The sequence below is a fragment of the Notolabrus celidotus genome, chromosome 9 (assembly GCF_009762535.1).
Source record: "Notolabrus celidotus isolate fNotCel1 chromosome 9, fNotCel1.pri, whole genome shotgun sequence".
NCBI lineage: Eukaryota > Metazoa > Chordata > Actinopteri > Labriformes > Labridae > Notolabrus > Notolabrus celidotus.
In genome coordinates, this window is record NC_048280.1 from 5692590 (window position 1) to 5713664 (window position 21075).

The 21075-nt window shown below is 43.0% G+C and overlaps 1 protein-coding gene across 1 annotated transcript in view; it reads right to left on the minus strand.

Annotated features, from left to right (window-relative positions):
* The window catches only part of LOC117819050 (calcium/calmodulin-dependent protein kinase type II subunit delta-like), a 134381-nt gene that overhangs the window by 15782 nt on the left and 97524 nt on the right, over nucleotides 1-21075 (minus strand). The window contains exons 15-16 of the mRNA XM_034692253.1: nucleotides 17450-17518; nucleotides 5773-5821 (exon numbers count right to left, since the gene is read on the minus strand). Of these exons, the coding sequence (XP_034548144.1) occupies nucleotides 5773-5821; nucleotides 17450-17518 (118 nt within the window). The remainder of the gene's footprint in view (nucleotides 1-5772; nucleotides 5822-17449; nucleotides 17519-21075) is intronic.

Here is a 21075-nt window from a genome sequence, read left to right on the forward strand (position 1 = left end):
AGCTCCATCCTCTCCTCCAAATGTCAACATTTCTGCCTCCCAAATCTCAGGAGGAGAAAATGCCAAAACCTGAGCTGAACAACAAAAACCAATCAGTCCTCTTCTTTTAAAAGAGGGCTTCATGAATACAAGATGATGTGTTTTATTGTTATGATAAATCACATTCTCTGTCAACAGATCTCATTAAAAAAAAGAGCGCAACTAATGAGTCCATTACTGCGGGATTTAAAGCTGTAGCTGCTGCTGCATGTGGGCTTTTATTGAGGCTGTAATGGGAGTCATGCCAGTGAGCAGAGGATGAACAATGACGATGTGATGGCCATGATAATGAGAGATCGAGTCGGATGTTACTCATTATGGCTTGTCTGTTTAATCAGCTGGAACTGAGGGAAATGCAACACATGAACACTCATTGATAAATAGAAGGATAGGAAGGGAAACAAAGGGAAGGTAGAGAGGAAAACAAGAGGTTCATGTTTCTGACCAATAACTGCTCCTTTCAGAACAACACAATCAAAAGCATCTCCATCCATAAATATCATTTCCGTTGAGTCAATTTAAGGTGGTGACTCAACAGGAAATCTAAGGAATTAAGATGTCACAGTTCAGCCCCCATCTTGGATGGACAGGTGATCCCTCAGAAGTGCAGAAACAATCCAAACACTTAGATTTTACTTCCACAGATGTTGCAAAAAGAGGAACTTCAGGCGACGCAACCAAACAGAAATGAATCCTACATCATACCTGGCTTTAAAAAAAAAAAAAGGTCACCTATTCAATAAAACTGTAGCTTTAGGACTCATGAAAAAGCAGCCGTCACAGAACAGTGCCTGCAACGACTTCACTCCCATAAAAGTATGGAGAGTAACAGAGCAGATATGTGTTCAGATGCTCCAAACGCCAGCGCAGGTGTTGGGTTGCAAACCAGCTGTCGAGCACTCACTGACCTGACACGTTCCCACACAGGACACCATGACACAAACTCTTCCAACCACACAAGACTCCCCTGCCTCCTGCACTCACCTGGCTCTTGTAGTTCTGCCTGGCGCTAACGCTGCTATGTGTGTGTTTGTATCTCAAGAGTCTGAAAACTGCTGTGCGAGACTAACGCTATCTAAGGGTGGCGCTAGCAGAGCGGTGTGTTTTTAACGCCTCTCTGGGCACTACGTCTCCATTTCCTGCCACCGGGGCTAAATTTAGACACCTCCCCTTTTAGCCGGACCCTCCCAAGGTGCCCTTGCCCTCTTTTCTCCTGCCAGGAGAGTGGGGGGGTTTGAGGGATTGGGCTCTGATTTGGACCTAGAACAGGAAGGAAATTCAAACGGGGGAGACACTGAAGCATAGTTTGGTACAGGAGACTTTCGAGTGATGTAATCCTCTGTTGGATAACCAGCTTCAAATCAGCAAAAAGGTGGACTTTAACACATTTTCTGAGACTAAATGAGCTTCGACAGAAAAGTTTGTCTGAGGTGAGACACAGCTTACAAATACTCTTACTTTTACTTTATACCACATGACGTATTTAAGGCTCCTGTGAGGATACTTCAGTTTGTGTTAACATTGGCGCCCCCTGTGGACAAAGTGGTACGTCCGGTCTGTTTTAAGGTGGTTATGAAACAGTCTGAAATAAACATTGACACCTCTTTACAAGCTTTAAAATCACCAGTGAGAGGATTGATTATTTCTATATGTTTGTTTTGAATGTATTTTCCACAAAAAGATTCATAGTGAGTGATATGTTGATATGAAATCAGGATTATGACTTCATGACATCCCTGATTCTATCAGATAGGGATTCATTTACCCCTATAGGCAGATGACTTCATTCAAGTGAAGCTAACAATCTATTCAAGATAAAAAAAAATGAAACTTTGAGCGACGAAGCTGCTTGAAGCTCTGACTCCCTGGAATGCACAAAAACTGATCTATCTGAGCTCCATTCAACAAAACCTTCTGAAGTCATTTCTGCTGTAGAATAAATGGATGTAGTATCTGTGACGTCACCCATCTGTTTTGAAGCCAATCGTCGGCGGGTGCCATATTGGAAATGCTGAACCTAACTTCTGTTGAGCTAGTGTGAGGTAAAGAGGCGGGCTTTGAGCCTCCTCAAAACAGCTACAGTGTTCCCGCCTGTCAGTTAAGTCAGTCATGTACTTAAATGGGCAAAACTCATAATCTTAATATCTTCTGAAGAGTTGCATTATTAAAACATTCACCACCCTACAGTGTGTGCCGATAGAGAAATCAGCTATTCAGACCTAAACTGTTTTTTTGTACCAGGCTGTAAACATGTTTATTATTGCTGCAAAGATCGTCTTCTTTGAATGGGTGTGTATGTGGTTTCTGGTGTTTCTGCAGCCAGCCTCAAGTGGACAATCGATGAACTGCAGTTTATAACACTCCCACATGGGCTTCCTATTTTAAGACCAGAGGTTGCCTATTTGGCCAGACCTGACAAAGTTTGCTTTTTTACTTTTTTACACATCTTTATCGTTATGTTGTTATTTAAACAAACTTAACTTGAATTGTAAGCAAACGGCGAGAAAGTTGTCTCGTCTATCAGGCCTATATTGTTATGAGCCTCTGTGAAGTTTACCTCCTGCTGAGAACTTCTGTAATCAGATGAACGGGCGCTCACTACTCTAGGACAGTGGTTCCCAAAGTGTGGGTCGGGACTTCCTGGGGGGTCGCGACACACTAATTTAGGGTCGCAAGGTGTCTTCCAAGATTGTTTTTCTTTTTTAAATGATCTAAAGTTGCCTATATTACCAATTATTCTCAAAAATATTGACAAAAATAGTTAAATTTCAAATAAAATCTTGCAGAATTAAAAATGTTTCATTAGTTTTCTGTCTTTCTTTGTTGCCTGATGACTCCTGAGGTTAAGGTAAGTTAACAGTATATATGAATAGAGGCATCAGTAGCAGCAAGTTAATTCACAGCACCACAGGAAATATGTAGGTGCTTCATTTTCTGCAGACCAGCTAAATGAAGTATGAAATAACATTTAATCACTTCAAGGGGGGTCGCGAGTCTGTGGTACCTATATTTTGGGGGTCATAAGCTGAAAAGTTTGGGAACCCCTGCTCTAGGGGATGAAATTGATGGATATGGGGAATCTTAGCTGGAAGTCACTGTAAGCTACACCGGCTACACCCGAATTACTGAGAGTTTAGCACCTGTTCCCAGAGTCAATAATCCTCTAGTCAATAACAGACGAAGATTGATGGGTTCCAGGAATGCTTACATGTGTGCAGGACAAGTTTAGTAAAGAGATTAAAGGTAAAGCTTTGTCCACAGGGGGCGCCAAAATCAACACAAAGAAAAAGTTCCTCACAGGGGCTTTAAAAAATGTAGTGGTGAGCTTTCTTTTAGAGTTCAAGTGGGTACAATCTTTGCATGGGCGGTGTGGACGTTTTTAACTTCCAATCAGCCGATGGAGGAGAAATGTATCTTAAATAATCCCAGTTTTCTGCTTGGAATACAATAAAAAGCTTGATTTCAAGGTTTAAGTTTGTTTGTTTTTTTACACTGAGCATATTAAAAACGAGTTTTCCTTCAGCTCAAGATAGTACTAGTTGATATTCTTCAACACTAGTCAGTTTTCCTAACTGACCTACTTGACGGCTCTGCAATGGTTGCTGGGGAATTTGTGACACAGCAGCAAAGCCTCTATAGGGGAGGAGGAGGAGGAGGAGGAGGACGAGGAGGAGGGGGAGGAGATGAAGGTGCACATTCTGTTCTGTATCCCTGCCACCGAAATGATACATTCATGACCCGATTTAGATGCATTGTACTCAGCCTGGATGAAGGAGAACAGGGGTGTTTGAGAGTGCTGGCATAGATAAGCTGAGCCAAAACCCATACATTCACACACACACACACACACACACATGCACACACACACACCCGCACAAATATAGATTCAGTCACACATACAGCAGACGAAAACGGCTTGACACAAAGCGTTCTGTGGAGTTATTAGCTCATATGTGTGATATGTGACTGTGATTTTCAAATTTAGCCACTGGCAACAAATGCACACACTCGCAACACACGCACACACAACTCTGCAAGTTGACACCCCACAAAGGCACGGTGGTATTTTGGAGGTGTGTGTTTCTCAGTGTTCACATTTCAGCCAACACTTTTCAGAAAGCCAAACCACAGCAGTGTTACAAAGCCTCTTATAGCCTCACTCTCATTTCAAAGGAACGCACACACACTAAAATACACACTCACGTACACTCATCTAGTCTTTTGAAAAAAAAAAAAACAGAAGGAGGAAGCAATACAGCAAGGCGCCATGAGGGGTCAGTAAGAGGTCAGGAATCAGCCAGTGACTGCCTGGTGGTGACCATGTTTGAATTTCATTCACAGACTCAACACAACACTGAATGTTTACATCTTAACTTTACTTTCAACACTGGAACATTTAGGAGACGTGTTCATTCTATGTATGTATACTGAAACTAAATTATTCCAGGAAGAAGTGGTCAAAAATGATGGCACATATGTTCAACCTGACAGAAATAGACTTATATCACAGATTAAAAAACCTCTCTGATAAAACAAATGAAGCTGCTCCCCAACATAGAAAGTATAATAAATGGATGTAGTATCCGTGACATCACACATATGTTTCTGAAGCGCTGTTTTGAAGCCAATCATCGGCGGGTGCCATATTGGAAATGCTGAACTCAACCTCACTTCTGTCGAGCTAGTGTGAGGTAAAGAGGCGGGCTTTAGCCTTATCGCTAACAGCTACAGGGTGCATTCCTATCAATCAAGTCACCCATGCCCTTATTTGGGCAAAACTCGTAATCTTAATGTCTTCTGAAATGCCGTGTTATAAAAATATCAACCCCCAGTACAGTGTGTGCCGTTAGAGAAATTAGCTAAACATGCAAACATGTTTATTTCTGCTGTAAAGATCGGCTTTTCTGAATGGGTGCGTATGTGGCAGAGCCAGCCTCAAGTGGACACTCAAGGAACTGCAGTTTCTTCTGCATTGGCTTCAATTCTCACAGCCCGAGGTAGCCGGTTGGTACAGACCACCGTCATTGCTGTTCACAAAGTTGATACCAGATGTCCCGCCCCTTCTTGATTCTGATTGGTTGTTGATCAAGAAGCGACATTGACGAGCGCAGCAGCGACTAAAATCAGCTGAGGGTCTAAAAAGTGCATCACCGGTGTGGATGTTTCTCACAGGTTTAGAGGAAGTTAACATAATTGTAAATTGCAAAACATTCACCACAAGTGTTCTGAGAGGAGGAAAAGGGTCCTCAAGTTTGAACACAATGAATGACAGGAGAAATCATCACAACAATGACAGACTGAAGAAACACGCAGATAGCATTATCACCAATAAAACAGCAGCTGAAGAATCAGCTCGGACTCAAACACAGCACAGACAAAGTTGAATGCATAGGAGTTCAGCAGCTAAACAAACAAGATTAAGTTAGAACATTAAAATATGAATCCCTGAATCTCATCCTTTGTATCGGCTCAAAAATGTCATAACCTGCATCCTTAGTTTTAAAGCTTTTGCTGTTAAAAACTCACTGGTCTGCCGTGACCTGATGGGTGTCACAGTTTGATACCTGACTAACTGCTGCAACAAAAATCCACAACGACCACATCAACGTGGCACAAATGTCATGTCAAAAATGGAGAATCTGACCCTCTCACAAGCAGCAAACTGCTCAGTATTTGACTCTTTTCTGGATTTTGTCGTGTGCTCTGTCGTGTGTAGTGTCTCTGCACTCTTACCTTTCACATCCTCATCCTCCACAGTGGTGTTGCTGCTGTCCGAAGATTCCTGGAGGTCAGAGATGAGACTGTCAGTTTGGCGTCAAAGATAATTACACATATTTGTGCTGAAAACACATGATGACACAGACACCGGGAGTTATTAGGGGACCTGCTATGCACAGTCAGAACTTTAGACTGTATATCAGAAGTGGACAACATCACTTAATTCACTGTTTTTTTTTTAATATGTTTTGGCCTTTTTGCCTTTATTTTATAGGACAGCTGAAGAGAGACAGGAAATGTGGGGAGTAGAGAGCGGGGGAAGACATGCAGGAGATGGTCGACCAGCCGGGAATCGTACTGGCGACCCCTGCGACGAGGACTGTAGCCTCTGTATGTGGGGCGCTTAGACCGCTAGGCCATCAGCGCCCCATTAATTCACTGTTTTGAGAGTTACTGCTGTGAAGCTTGGGATATGGCTTTTTTGAGCCGGTTTTTGGAGCCAGAAGTTTGGACCAAGTTTCAACCGTATCAAGCCAATCTATAAAGAAAAACCAGCATGGGGTCATAATTTAGATAAAATAACCTGGGGCGCTGGTGGCCTAACGGTCTAAGCTCCCCACGTACAAAGGCTACAGTCCTCGTCACAGGGGTCGCCGGTTCGATTCCCGGCCGGTCGACCATCTCCTGCATGTCTTCCCCCACTCTCTACTCCCCACATTTCCTGTCTCTCTTCAGCTGTCCTATCAAATAAAGTCCAAAAGGCCACTTGAAAAAATAATAGAAAAATAACCTAAGATTTGAAACTAGTAACTGAGTCCATAAACTTGTGACTTATATGTTTACTGAGGGATGAGAAGTACAGTATTTTTCTGGTAGAACTCATATTGCAATCAGTGGGTCGCCCCCTGCTGGCCATTGGAAATAACACAGGTTTAAGGTGCTTTACTTTTGACACCTTGAATCTAAGTAGTCCACTTCTTGCACATGTAAACAGGCCAGCAGGAGGTACAATCCTAGGTTGAACTGTCAGGTCTTCAAAAATCAGAGAAAACAAGCAACATAATTTAATTTTGGTTAAATCCACAGACTCCAAACAAGAGCAGAACAAGAGCACACCCTGTTAAAGGTTTAATGTGTGACAATCATCTAAGCTTAGAAAAGTCAAACCATGCCTGCAAAACCATAACCACACTGGAGCAACAAGTGGCAATAAGTCAAAATGTGTCCCATGTTTGTCTTTTTTCATTTCTTTTCCCCTCCTCTTCTCGAGGAAACATCCTCTGCGTCATATCAGTGAGTTTGTATGTGTGCATGCAGAACAGGCGCTCTTGTCCCTTGCAGGATCCGACAGAAACTCCGGTACAAAAGCTCCGACTAACTCATCGAACAACAGTCACAGAAAGGAGCAGCTTGATGTCATCTTCAGCGGGACTTGAATCTAACTACCCGTACGTCCACTCACTCTTTCCTCACTTCCTCAGCTTTCACCAGAGGAGGAGGAGTTAGCAGCTTGTGATTTCCAATTAGCAGATTAAGTGGGCCTAAATTCCCCTGCATGGTGGAGGGAAGTGCGGCGACTCGGTGACCTCATTATAGAAACACACGTGCGAGAGAAAGAGCAGCATCACGAGCGCTAAACACACAGCGCTAAAGTGGTTTCATTGCCTTGTAAAGAGCAGCTGATGACCTGAGGAGAAGGAGAGTGAGTGAAGAGGAAAAGTGTTTGTGTGCGAGTGTGATGGAGAAAAGGGCAAACATCAGACAGTAGATATAGCACTGAAAGTGTGATCACACCTACACTTTATTTCTTTAGTCTGAATCATAGAGAAGTTTTCTTTCTGACATTCTGAATCATATTCATCTTTTCTTTGATGCTGCCGAATCACAGGCCAGTTATCACCCTACATACATCAATATTACCTTCTTATTATCCGATTGTCTTACTGATCTTCTGGCTGTGTAAGACGCTTGATTCTGATTGGTCAAAACCCTTGATGACGGTTATTAACTTTCACTAATATCAGCAACACCAGAGGCAAACTGATACGGCACATTTTGCTTCTGCTTGTTGAGAGTTGAGGACAGTTTCATGTTAAATCGACAGCAACAGGCAGATAAGAATCCATCACCATGGAACGCTAACTGCTGTGGAATCACTGGGACTATTTTTTTTAAGAAAACTGTAAACATAAATCATTTTAGATCAATAAAATAATCTTTTAATCAATGTTTTTTTTGTCAGTGTGTTTGTATTTTAAGTTAGTAGCCAGGTAATAAGTAGGATAATGTATGGTTGGCAGGTATTTATGGGAAATAGAATCCTGACAGGGTGAGACAAGGGCTGTATATAGAATGGACAGCGTCGCTCTGCCTTTTCCCATTGTACGGTTTTGAAGCCAAAATATCCCGTTCCAGAACGCTGACATCTTTTTAATTTTCTGCAGCCAGAGTCTGAGGAGTAGGGAATTTGTGTGTTACCTAGGTAACAAGCTCCGCCCTACAGCGTAGCGTCCCGAGGTCCTACGGAGTTTCTCTCTACGGCAGCTGACAATCAAAGTAAACCCGGATGTAAAACCTCGTTTTTTAACCTCTAATAACTAACCAAAAATAAACTTTTCAGAAAAAAGAGGCCTTGAACACAAAACAGTCAAACAGTAACAACATATCACCACAGCATACGGATGTGAGAAACATTAGTACCACATGTATTTATTTTTTAAAGGTGACATATTACGCTCTTTTTCATCAATATATATTGGTCTAAGAGGTCCCCAAAACATGTCTTTAAAGTTTATGCTAAAAAAAAACCTTTGAAATCAGATTTTGGTCTGCCTGAAAAACCCTCTTCTTCAGTCCTCCTCAGAAGACTCTGTTTTCTCTCTGACCACGCCCCCTCCTGGATGTTCCCTCGGCTCTCCAGCACATTGATCTAATGTTTACATGTTGGCTGAATATACACGGCTGCTCAGAGACCGTGTTACTTCAACCCTCTGAATCTGATCCAGAATCTGATCCTGACGGAGAGGCGCCTGTAGCAGGACCTTTCTGAAGGATTGGTCACAGATTTAGTGTTTCTTGTTGTTTTACTTATCAGTATGTCGACGTGTGTCTTGGTACACAGCTACGAACATGTAGCTATGTGGCTATGCTAACTAGCGCTAGCACTTATCCATGATAAATAAAAGTCATCCACTAGATCTTCAAATCTGCAGACGTGGGGAGTAAAACCGACCTCTGCCAGAAAGGCAGCGGGACCTTTTCTGAAGGATTGGTCACAGATTCTGCGTTTCTTGTTGTTTTATTTGTCAGTATGTAGACGTGTGTCTTGGTACACAGCTACAGCTATGACATGTAGCTATGTAGCTATGCTAACTAGCGCTAGCACTTATCCATGATAAATAAAAATCATCCACTAGATCTTCAAATCTGCAGACATGGGGAGTAAAACCGACCTTTGTGTTTATTAAGACAGCCTACAACTAGCATGCCTCCCTCCTAAGCTCCTTGTTAGCTCACATGTGTGCAGGTAATGAAAAACGGAGGAGGAGTTGAGTTGTATTTTATACAGTCTATGGGCTGAACAAGCTCCGAGCTCTGACTTGCGTCACGGATCGGATATTGTTGTTACGTAACAAGTACACGGAAGTCTGAAACGGCTCGTTTCAGCACACATTTACAGAAAGGTGTAGAAATCAGAACAGGGGCAGAATGGATTTTTTTCATTCTCGGGGGGTTTGTAGACATGCCAGGGACACATATTTCAGGTAGAGAACCATTAAAAAGTCGATTTTGCATAATATGTCACCTTTAAAGTTTGACTGCAGCCCCATTCAAATGATGGGGGAGACAGAGTTTTTGACCTATACTGCAGCTAGCCACTAGGGGGAGCAGTTTTTGTGGCAGCCTCACTTCCAGCCGAGCAAGATGACATCTATTTTATATACAGTGTATGTTTTTTTTGAAAGGGCCTGCTACATACTACCTATGAATGTAGTATGCAGTAGGTACTGCATTCTGCATACCAAGTTTGGATTTAGTCTGTAGTAGGACTGTTCTGTTGGATCTGGTATGCAGGATGCTGAGGCAGGCGTCGCTTCATTTCCAGTTTCAGAAAGTAGAAGTAAACAACGACCAATATGTTAAAGAAGCTGCTTCTTTAGCATCACTTATGATTCAAAAAGTTAAGAAGTGGTTTATATGGAATTTAATAATTTTCACAGCACATAAAAACTGAGAAATGAAACAAGAAAATTTGAAATGAGCGCTGTGCATTGTGGGAAACAGTAAGCAAGGAAGACTGGATGCATACTGAGAAATTTTCAAGAATCAGTAAGACGTCTGGGAATTTTTGGCATTCTGCAGATTTTGCTCTTGTTCACATACTACATACTGAATTATGGCCAAATCAGTACATACTGCTAGTGTAGTAGGCGGTGTCAAAAACAGCCAAGGTCTTGTCCACCCTGAAGGGATTCTATTTCCCATAACTACCTGCTAGTCATACATTATCCCTTACATAGTTACCGTATGATACACACGCTTATGCACTTTGATTTTATATCCCGTTATATGCTTCGACCCTTTGTTGTCCAATCACAAATCTTTATTCACGTCACTTTCCTTATACTCATACCAAGGTCAAAATCCATCATCCTCACGAGCCCACACGAACCAAGCTACGTGATCAAGTGCTCTACACGTCAAGTAAGCTACCTAAAACCTGCCTGCTATGAATAAAAACTGAAGTGAAGCAAAATCCTTCTGAAGTGCTTTCTGAGTGGTCTCTCTTTGGACTCTTTACTGTACCACACCATACACCTCTTCCCTGAATCTGACCCAAAATCTAATGTGAAGGTTTTTTGCTGTGATTCAAATCCTGGCTGTGGTTTAAGTGTCCCCTTTAGCTGTGCATCACGACCCAGTTTAACAGCTCACAGGGGCATAATAAGTGCTTGTTGATACCGAAGAGGAAGGGATCTTACTGCAAAGTCATGCAGGTTCATGCAGAACGTCAGGCACACACACACATTCACACTGAGGGCCCAATTTTCAAAATAAGTGTGTGACTTTTGCGGCTGTTAAAACTGTGCAAATGAGCCAAAAATCTGTTGTGCATTCTTTTGGGACAAACAGGTCCCTTTCTATGCAAATAAGACACTTTGCTAAAATCCCCTCATTCACAAATATCAGTGTGAACAGAAATGCCAGCAGTTACAGGGAAATTTTGAATCTGCAAAGAGTGGTTAACGGAGCATGGAGCTACAAAACTGCTTCCACCTGATTATGCTCTGTGAATCAGACTTTGACGAGCAGCAGAGAGTGAGGGGAAAGGGTGCACAATTCTTGATGCTAGCCATTCTTAGGGGATTTTCATCTGAGTGTAGAAGCTAAAATTAAGAAGCTTTGACTGGCTAGAAACCTTCTATCAAACATTATTTACATGATAATAATGAAAGACATTTTTGAAAGAAGCGTGATTGTTTCTTTTTATTAAACCAGAGCTTTCTGGCTGCTACTATTAATTTTTTTTGATAGGTTATATTTTGGGGCATTTTGGCCTTTAATGGATAGGACAGCTGGAGAGAGATAGGACATTTGGGGAGTTGAGAGTGGGGGAAGACCAAAGACAGTATAAAAAATGGACGTAGTATCCATGACATCACCCATCTGTTTCTGAAGTGACCAATCGTCGGCGGAAGCCATATTGGAAATGCTGAACTCAACATGACTGCTGTCGAGTGAGTGTGATGTAAATAGGCGGACTTTGAGCCTCCTAGCCAACAGTGTTCCCACCTGTCAATCAAGTCAGCTGTGCCTCTCGTAATGGAAGACTCGTAATCTTAATATCTTTGAAATTGCTGCGTTATGAAAAAATTCACTCCCCGTACAGTGTGTACCGATCGAGAAATAAACTATCCAGACTACACTTGTCTTTTGCACCAGGCTGAAAACAGGTTCATTTCTGCTGTAAAGGTCGGCTTTTTAAAATTGGTGTGTATATGGTTTCTGGTACTTCTGGAGCCGGCCTCTAGTGGACACTCGATGAACTGCAGGTTTTAGCACTTCCGCATTGGCTTCAATTCTCAAGGCCGGAGGTTGCCGCTTGGCCATAACTGATAAATTGCAAAGTGTTTGATCACCGTATCTGACTGGGTGAAGAGCACAACATGCCTCTTAAAGGTAAAGTGCAGGATTATTGTCACAAGGTTCTGTTCCGAGAGCTTTGTTATAATCTAAATGAAAGATTATGTCACTAACGATATAATACCTGTATTCCACAAGTCAAGGCGATGATATCTTGTTAGCCATGTGATTGGATGACATTAAGATTTTTAACAGTTTCACAGGAACGTCCTCAGAAGCATGGTTAAAGCTGGGGTTGGTAATCAGATTTAGATACACTTTTTGTTATACTGGTTAAAATGATCTTTATGTCCTGATGGCAATCAATACATGATGTGTTCTTAAAAAAGAGCGAAAAAAAGACACTATCTACAGCCGGAGTAAACCTGGGAAAACACCAACCAATAACCTTTTTTTGGGTGCTAAAATTTTAAACCATTCAAATCCCTTCCTGCCGTTCTGCCCGCCTCCTGCGCGTACATTTCCCCGGCGTGCACTCCTCCGAGTCCCCGTCCCCTGCCTCTGCTTCCCCTGACTCTATTTACTGCCCCTCTCGCTCGTCCTCGGGCCTGTCCCCTCTGACCCGATGAGGTGCTTTGCTCAGGACTGTAGTCCGGATCAGAGTCTAAAAAGCTCTCACCACGGGGCTCTGACAAGCAGAAGAATGAATGACGTTCAGTAAGTCCTACAGAAAATATATATTTATTGTAGCGTCTGTCCGGACGCTGTAGTGATGACGAGCCGATTCGTGAACACGTTGAGTTTTAATAACCGGTCACTGTCGGCCGTGATCACGACAACCAACAAAACAACAATCAATGTTTGAATGAATGAAAAACTTCTCCTCTTGTCTCTCCTCTCTCCCGCTCGCACACTCTACACCTCTCCTGATGCCTTCACTGACCGTCAACACTGTAGGAATTAAGAACTTCTACACTGAACACGTTTAACAAACAGTAGAGTTGTTACAGTATTATATATGTGTTATAACTTTTCTCCTGATATCGTGTCACCAGTACAACTGGATAATGCTAGAATGATAGTTGTAAGTACTAACAGCAGCCATGTTTGTTTGTGTTTTTAACTTTCACTATGAGAATGTTTTGGTGAGGACCGGTTTTGAATCAGTCACGATCATATGGTCGCAACTCAGCGGCCCTCGTGCATTTGAGCGGGGGGGGTTGGTTTGGAGAAGCTCCAAGGGAGGAGGGGAGGGGTTAGAATGAGTCCTGAGGAAATGCTACATTCAATTTCATGCTAGTTTTCCGATACTGCCAACCCCAGCTTTAACTCTGTACAGATAAATGAGCACTCTGCAGCTCTGGAGAAATGTGTTTGTTTGCTGATCATTGATAAAAAAAAAAAACCCAAAGAGCTCTGAGTCATTGTCGGCTATTTTCATTCATTTAAAATTCTGATGATCAACACTGGTCTGACTTTGGGGAGAGTATAAATGCTGCTGTTATATTCCAAATCCTTGCACTACATAATAAAGATAAGTTCTACTTTTGGGGAGGGTAAATGTGTGTAGGGTCCCCTGGGTGGCATAATGAGCCACACAAACACAAATCTGCACAGCGGGGGGGGGGACGGGCTAACGAGGTGGGCATCATTTGCTCCTTCCTTGTTCCACTGGTTAAACAGAGCCATTTATCTGAGTTTAATCACACACACACACACAAACACACACACTTTCACACTCGCATTAGTAAACCAATGCCGTGGTGCGCTCACACAGATGCAAGATGAAAAGAAGGATCAAAGGAAAGGGGAAGAAGAGGAAGAAGAGGGGAATGACAAAGAGGAAAGAGAAGAGGTCAGGGCCAGGGTAATAACGTATACCTTCGTCCGGTCCACTGGATTATGGATGACAGTTGTTTGAGGCTCCTGGAAGAAAAGGATGAGGAGGAGAGATGGACGAACGTGGAATAGAGGAGAGAGAAGAGGGACGGGGGGGAAGAGAGAGAAAAGGTTTTGACACAAAAGTTGATTGAAAAAGTGTAAAATATGGAAAAACAGAGAGAGAGAAAGACATAGAGACAGAGAGAAAGAGAGAGATGTGAATGTTAGATGGAGAGAAAGTGCTTGTTAAGGTTGACAAAGGAGGGAGGGAAGAATCCTCCAAAGCCAAGTGAGTGGGTGGATGAGCTGAAAACCATAATTTGCAGTCAATTCTGTTCTCACACACACATGGGCGCGCACACACACAGCACAAACAGAGAGAGCAGGGTGAAGTGTCTGCTATAAGAACGAGTACTCACCCCCCTGCCCCCATCTTCTTTCTCTCACACACGAACCAATCACACAAACAGCTGATACAAAGCCTCGAGAGATGGAGGGCGTAAAGTTTCCATCCAGGTTTTTTAACCTCAGATCATCCTTGATTTGACTAAACATTGATTCTCTGTAATCCTGTGAATGAATACCTCCAAACTGCCTTTAATATAACTCCAATGTGTCCTAACATACGTAAACACTGTAGCCTCCACATCTAACGGGGCTCTGGCACACCTACGACAAAGAATAAGACACCCCGCTGGGTAAAAACGGGTCGTTCTGTTCCTTCACACTCCTCACAGCAGAACAGGCAGATACTGGCATCGATTCAGGATCCTACTCTGTGAGAGATTCAGTCACTTCACAAGATTAGCCACACATAACAACTTTTCTTTTTGTTGTTTTTCTTTAAAAAAACAAAAAGCAAAACAAAAAACTCTCAGCAGGAAAAGAGCTGTTTTTTTTCCTCTTCGCGTGCTCAAAACTTCAGGAATCAAAAGCCTTATTTTTGGCTCCCTCGCTCTGACTGTGTTACATTTTCACACTGTCAGAGTCTCCTCTCAGTCTCTGGGACTGAACCGACGGGGCTTATAACCGCACAGAGTTGCCGCCCGATGAAGTGAGCACTGATTGTTGCAGATAGGACACAGACACGGATCACTAAGATCATTGGATGTACAGTAATCTTTAAAAAACTCTCATCTCCCCCGCCATGAAGTGACACCTCAGGGATGGCTAATCATCAGCTTATTTTCCCCCATGGTGATGAAGATGGCAGTGTTGTCATAGCAACTGGGAGATGATGATGATGATGATGATGATGATGATGATGATGATAAGTGAGAACAAAGTACCTGGGGTTTGCAGATCAAAAGGCGAGGGGCCGGTGCTGAAGGCATCACAGCATGGAGTGGGGACGGCTTTAATCGTTACACACTGAGACCAACTACATATTAACACTCCTGCTCCTCCAGGGAGGATCTAATCATGTGAAGGAGTTCAACTGTTTCACAGAAGGGCTCTTCTGTGGTCTGATCGAACTACTATTGAATAGTAGTTTTGCTTGAAATGCCCATCGCTCATATTTACTCCAAATTTTCAGGCAAGCATGTATAAACACTAGGGGTGTAAATTTGAAGTATTTTCCATGATCAATCTTTGGAAATGTTAACAATCAATTATCGATTTATCATTAAAGTTGGGGCGGCAGTAGCTCAGTCTATAGGGGCTTGGCTTGGCAACCAGAGGGTTGCCGGTTCGAGTCCCAGCATGGATGGAGTTTGGCAAGTGGACTGGTGGCTGGAGAGGTGCTGGTTCACTTGCCTGGGCACTGCCTTGAGCAAGGCACTGAACCCCAAACTGCTCGGGGGTGCGCTGGTTGATGGCAGCATCCTCACTCTGACATCTCTCCCTTAGTGCATGTCCACTGCATGTTTGTGCATAAAATTGTATGTATATAGTACACCAAACTGTGCATGTAGCATGACCAAAATTAACACGAGTGGAAAAATTGGATTAATAAAGTACGTATCTTCTTCTTTCTTCTTCTTCTTAAAAAAACCATAAATGTTTTCCATGTCAAAAACAATGCCAAATGCATTTTTTTCCCTGAATCAAATTTTCCTTCACGACACAATGTATATAACTGACAGTATTGAATAGCTACGGATCGTAATGAGGTGTTCAAAATGTTAAACACGCTGAATATCAACATGTGGAGCAGGCTCATAATCTCTGCTCACACACAGTCATAAAAGTGAAGGCTCAGACTTCAACAAGGGAACTGAACAGAAACATATTTTAGACTCACAGTGTCCAGTTTTCTGTCTACTTGTTCTTATTGAGAAAAATAAGCATGTGAATATGGTCAGGTGTCAGCTGGGAGCGTAACCAGGTCATAATCAGTCCGGGGGCTGAGAAAGAAAGCACTCGTGGAGAACTGTCACTCAGCCGCAGCCTCCAACTGAGCGTCTCCGCTGAGCGCAACACCTTCAGTCAGCTGATTCACATCGAAACATGCTTTAAACTTAAAACACCTCCCTGATAGCTGAACCAAATATAAGAACACATGATGTTTGTTCCACGTGATAGAAAATTGAAGCAAAAAAATGTGTTCAAGTGCGTCCTTAACAATCAATTAATCAATAGTGGATTAATTGTTGACATCCCTAAAAAACACACTTCTGCATCATGGATCATGCTAAGCTGACATCACGTGTGCACACCAGAGATACAGGACAACAAAGCACAAAAACTTGGCCACCTTCCTTTACTGCACTTTTTACTTTCATTTGCTCTTTTTCTAACGACATTGTGCTTAAAGCCTCTGTCCTTACATTTTCAGAACAGCCTTGACGCCTCATCTTCAATGCAGCCTTGGCAAGCTATCAAACATTTACATTTGCATTATCAACAAAGACGATGGGACAATAATGTATAGAAAGGATGATTCCTTAGTGCATTAATCTTTGCATACCACGCACAGCAGATACAACATGAAAAAACGTCCATCATATGCTTTGAGAAGCCGCTTGCTTTATCTGAAACCGGCATATTTACTCACTATACACACAGATTGTTGGGTTAAATCCAGGTGTACTGTGAGTTAGTCCTTCTCCAACAGATTCAAAAAATATAATGGCTCCTGATACTGAAAATGTGGGATATCTTGCATGTGTTAAATTCCTTGGATGTTATCTTTGGAGTCTAGTAAAAGCAAAAAGAATCATCATGAGATTTGAGGGACTGAGCACACAGGACTTTCTACCAGCCAATCCAACAGATTTTCACACCATCAACAGAAGAAGAGGGATTGAACTGGAGTGCTTTCTCTGCAGACCTTTGCACTGCTAACATAGTGGGGGACCACTTCTCTGCAGAAGCATAAACAAAGGGAGGAGGAGGAGGAGGAGGAGGAGGAGGAGGAGGAGGAGGAGGAGGAGGAGGAGGAGGACAGGGGGGGGTAAATTGCACTGACAGCCCCAGCAGGCATTGGCTGTCAGTTCCTCGTTGGCAAACTCGCACTGACAGAGAAAACGACATGGCAGCAAAATATCAAACTGAGTTCAAGTCACAGAGCATCCCCACCTTTCCATGGGGAGATGTTTCCTGACACCACCTGCTGGTTTGAGACCTTTCAGACCGCCGTGGTAAAGAGCAACCACAGCCGACTGATAGACAGACAAATAATAACAGACAAAGGTGAAGGAGGAGGGAGAGGGAGGAAAGACAGGGATGGAACAGACTCACACAAACACACACACAGGTGAAGGGGGTGTTAGGAGGTAAATACCAGAGCAGGTGAAGGGATGTTTCCTTTGGGGCTGGTGACTATGCTGTTTTTGGTGCTGTTTGTCTGGGGCTGTGCAGGAGAGGAGAGGAAAGGAAGAAGGGAGGGAGGAGACACAACAAGAGTGTTAACAACAGCAAGAGGTGGGACTGTGAGTGTGTGTACGTGCATGTGAGTGTGTGTTTTGTGACTTTCTTTCAAATATGTTCAGATCTTTTCAGTCAAATCCAAAACTGAAATCTGAGAGGAGGTTAGCTCAGGGTGATCGCGCTGCAAATTTGAGACAGCTGATTTTAAATTTCTGACGACAGGTTAAAGGCACGGTGAGGAGTTTTCAGACAGCATTTCCCATGAGCACCATCACCCTTCGTCGTAACAATGTGGCTCTTGTGAAAGCAAACAGATCTTCTTTTAATCCTACTTTTCTTTGTTCAAGATGACATTCAGCGCGATGCAGAGTGATGAGGTCATGTGTTGATTTGTAGCTATGCCAGTTTATTAACTATAACGTTAAAAACTCTGGTGTATTACTCATGGGTAGGATTAAACTAACGTGACGCAGTTCCTCTGTGTATGCTACGATTTGATAAAGAGACAGGTTAAGCATGCTAAACAACACAACATGTTAGTTTTTTGATTTTTGTCTGAACACTATTCTGTTACATCACTCCTGTCCTCTATTTCAGGGGTTCCTGAAGTGGGTTGGGACCCCCTGGGGGGTCGTCAGACACAAATGGGGGACATGAGATGTCTTCCAGAATGCATTTTTTTTTAAAGTTATTTAAAAACAGTATATTTCACCCATTATAGTGAAAAAAACATCAAAAATAGATGCTAACCTTGAAATAAAACCTTGAAAATAGAAAAAGTAATGAGTTTTCTGCCTTTCTTTTTGCCAGATGTCTCCTAAGTTTAGGGTTAGTGAACAGTTAGTTATCAAAAGCATCAGTAGCAGTAGATTAATTCATAACAGCACAGGAAACACAGCCACATGCTCATATAGGTAGGCAAATTTCTGCAGACCAGCCACATTAGATCACTTTGAGGGACAGTGGGGGTCACGAGTCTTTGGCATCTATATCGTCGCGGGCTGAAAAGTTTGGGAACCCCTGCTCTATTTGATCAGAATTTTCCTTTCCCCTATCAATAACTTTTCAGTTATTGCTCTTTCTTCCAGATCAGGAGGCCAGGCTTTAGCATCTGCCCTGATGGCACAGACCATGTCTGTAGCTGCCAGCAGAGGCTCTACATCTTGCTGGAGTCCAAAAGAACTTATTTCATCTCACCCTGCTGTATTCTTTTACCCCACACTTTGGCTTGCACTTCACTCTGAGCTCCCTTGTCTGTGTGTGTGTGCGCCTTGTTCAAGTTATTTCCAGTTTCTTTTTCCCCGTAGGGTGGTCCTTAGTCAGGACATACACCTGTTGTCAGCAGTACAGGAGCAACGACATCCTGTCTGTGTCAGACAACATTGGTTCAGAGAGAGCAGCTGTCATTATGACACGAATCAGTCTTCAGAGCAGGAGTAGAAGTGATCAGTGTAAACACTTGAGGAAATAAAACATACTGCCTAAAAGCCATGATCCTTATTTGTTTGTCTGTCTTTAAGCTGGTATCTAAAAAACCTATGACAAGACTTCCATGAAACAGGCCTTCTGCCAAACCAGGCCTGTACAAACCAAAACAATTTGAAGGGGCTCCAGATGTGGGATTACTTCCAATGCAGAGGTAGTGATGTCTAGCTATTAGTTACAAGACAACAGAATAATAAACCCAAGTTAAATTAAACTGGAGATTCAGGGTGTGGACGTGTGGGTTAAATTTGCAGCAAAAACAGCCAAATCAGCAGCAGTAAAAAACTGATGCAACTTAAGATCTCCAAAAGCAAATCGAGACCAATGTAGGCATAAGTCTGACGACCAAATTCCACCAGAATGTGTCCAGTCCGCCTGCGATCTGTCAGGTTTCTAATCTAGTCAATGTGTTAACTTCCACTGGATCCCCTCCGTTGTGTTCCGGCTGCTCAACAGATCAGATACGCAAGATTTCTATTGCTGCCAGATGCCGTAGCACGACACATCAATAAGCACCTAGCAGATGGAGCGGGACAGGAAGTCAGGCACCAAAACAAAATGAAAACATCCGGTTAATTTTCAGAATTAAACACTCTGTGTATCGTTAGATCATTTTTAACTTCACTATGACAAATAAATGTCTTACTGACCGGAGCCAGGCCTGGAGTCAACAGGTCAGAGGTTTTCAGATGACCATAAAGACAACATGGATGAGAAGAGGAGGAGGAGAATTCTGGATTCAGTGTTTGCCGTTGGGAAACCTAGGTCACATGACTCCAGCAGTCCGGCGGTCCTGCTCCGTGCTGCGTGCTGAAAACGCAACCTATGGGTGTAGTCGGACGAGAGAGCATGGAGCCGGACCGCAGTGGATCGGAGACGGACTAGACACAGATCTGGTTGAAGTCCATTGTGAGTGAAGAGTCCAGCAGCTGGCAGGCGGCAGCAGCAGTCATGAGAGGGTTACTTTAAAAAGTCATTCACAAGACTGATTTGTAAGAGACAGCTTGTGACATTATCATGACATCACAAGTGACTTAAATTTATTCTGATTTCACATCACTGTGCTCCCACTGTGCCATTTGGCCATAATGTTTCACCTTTATAAACCACGATCAAATGCTCCTTTGAAGACAGGACATGAAAGAGCGTCCGCTGCTTTCTAGCTCAGCCCAGTCTCATTGATATTTGCATTGAATCTGCATTTCATTATGTGTCATCTTGTTTGTTGTTGATTGACTGACAGTATTAACAACATCCTCCTCCTCGATCTCAACGCAGCTTTCGACACAATTGATCACTCCATCCTCCTCAGTCGCCTGGAATCAGACATTCAGCACTCTCCTGGTTCAGCTCCTACCTCTCAGACAGACTTCAACACATCTCCATCAATAACAGCAAATCCCACACCACCCCCTGTCACACATGGCGTCTCCCAAGGCTCGGTGCTTGGTCCCCTCCTGTTCATCCTTTACAAGTCACTTCATACGCCGCCATGGACTACACTTTCACTGCTACGTAGATGATACCCAGCTCTACATCTCCACTAAAAGCATCACTTCATAATGGAGGAATGCACAGTGCATGCGTCTCTTGTTGAACTCCTCGAAAACCAAGATAATCCGGTTCAGTAAAAAGAGCTCTGTGCCAATTTCACCCCCTCACATAGTAACCCTCAGTGGATCTAACCTAGAGCAGGTCTCTCAATACAAGTATCTGGGAATTTGGCTGCATAACACACTATCATTCCTCCCCCATATCAATAAACTGCAAACTAAGGTCAAATCAAAAATTGGGTTTCTGTACAGAATGCGGTCTTCCTTCACTCTCTCTGCTAGACTCACCCTGGTTAAAATGTCAGTTCTTCCCATGTTGGATTATGGTGACACCATCTACCGTTCTGCCTCCAAATCTACTCTTCAAAAACTGGACTCTCTCTATCACTCTGCCATACGTTTCAACACAAATGCCCATTTCAGAACTCACCACTGCACTTTATACTCAGCTGTAAACTGGCCATCCTTACACACCCGCCGTGAAATACACTGGTACATGCGC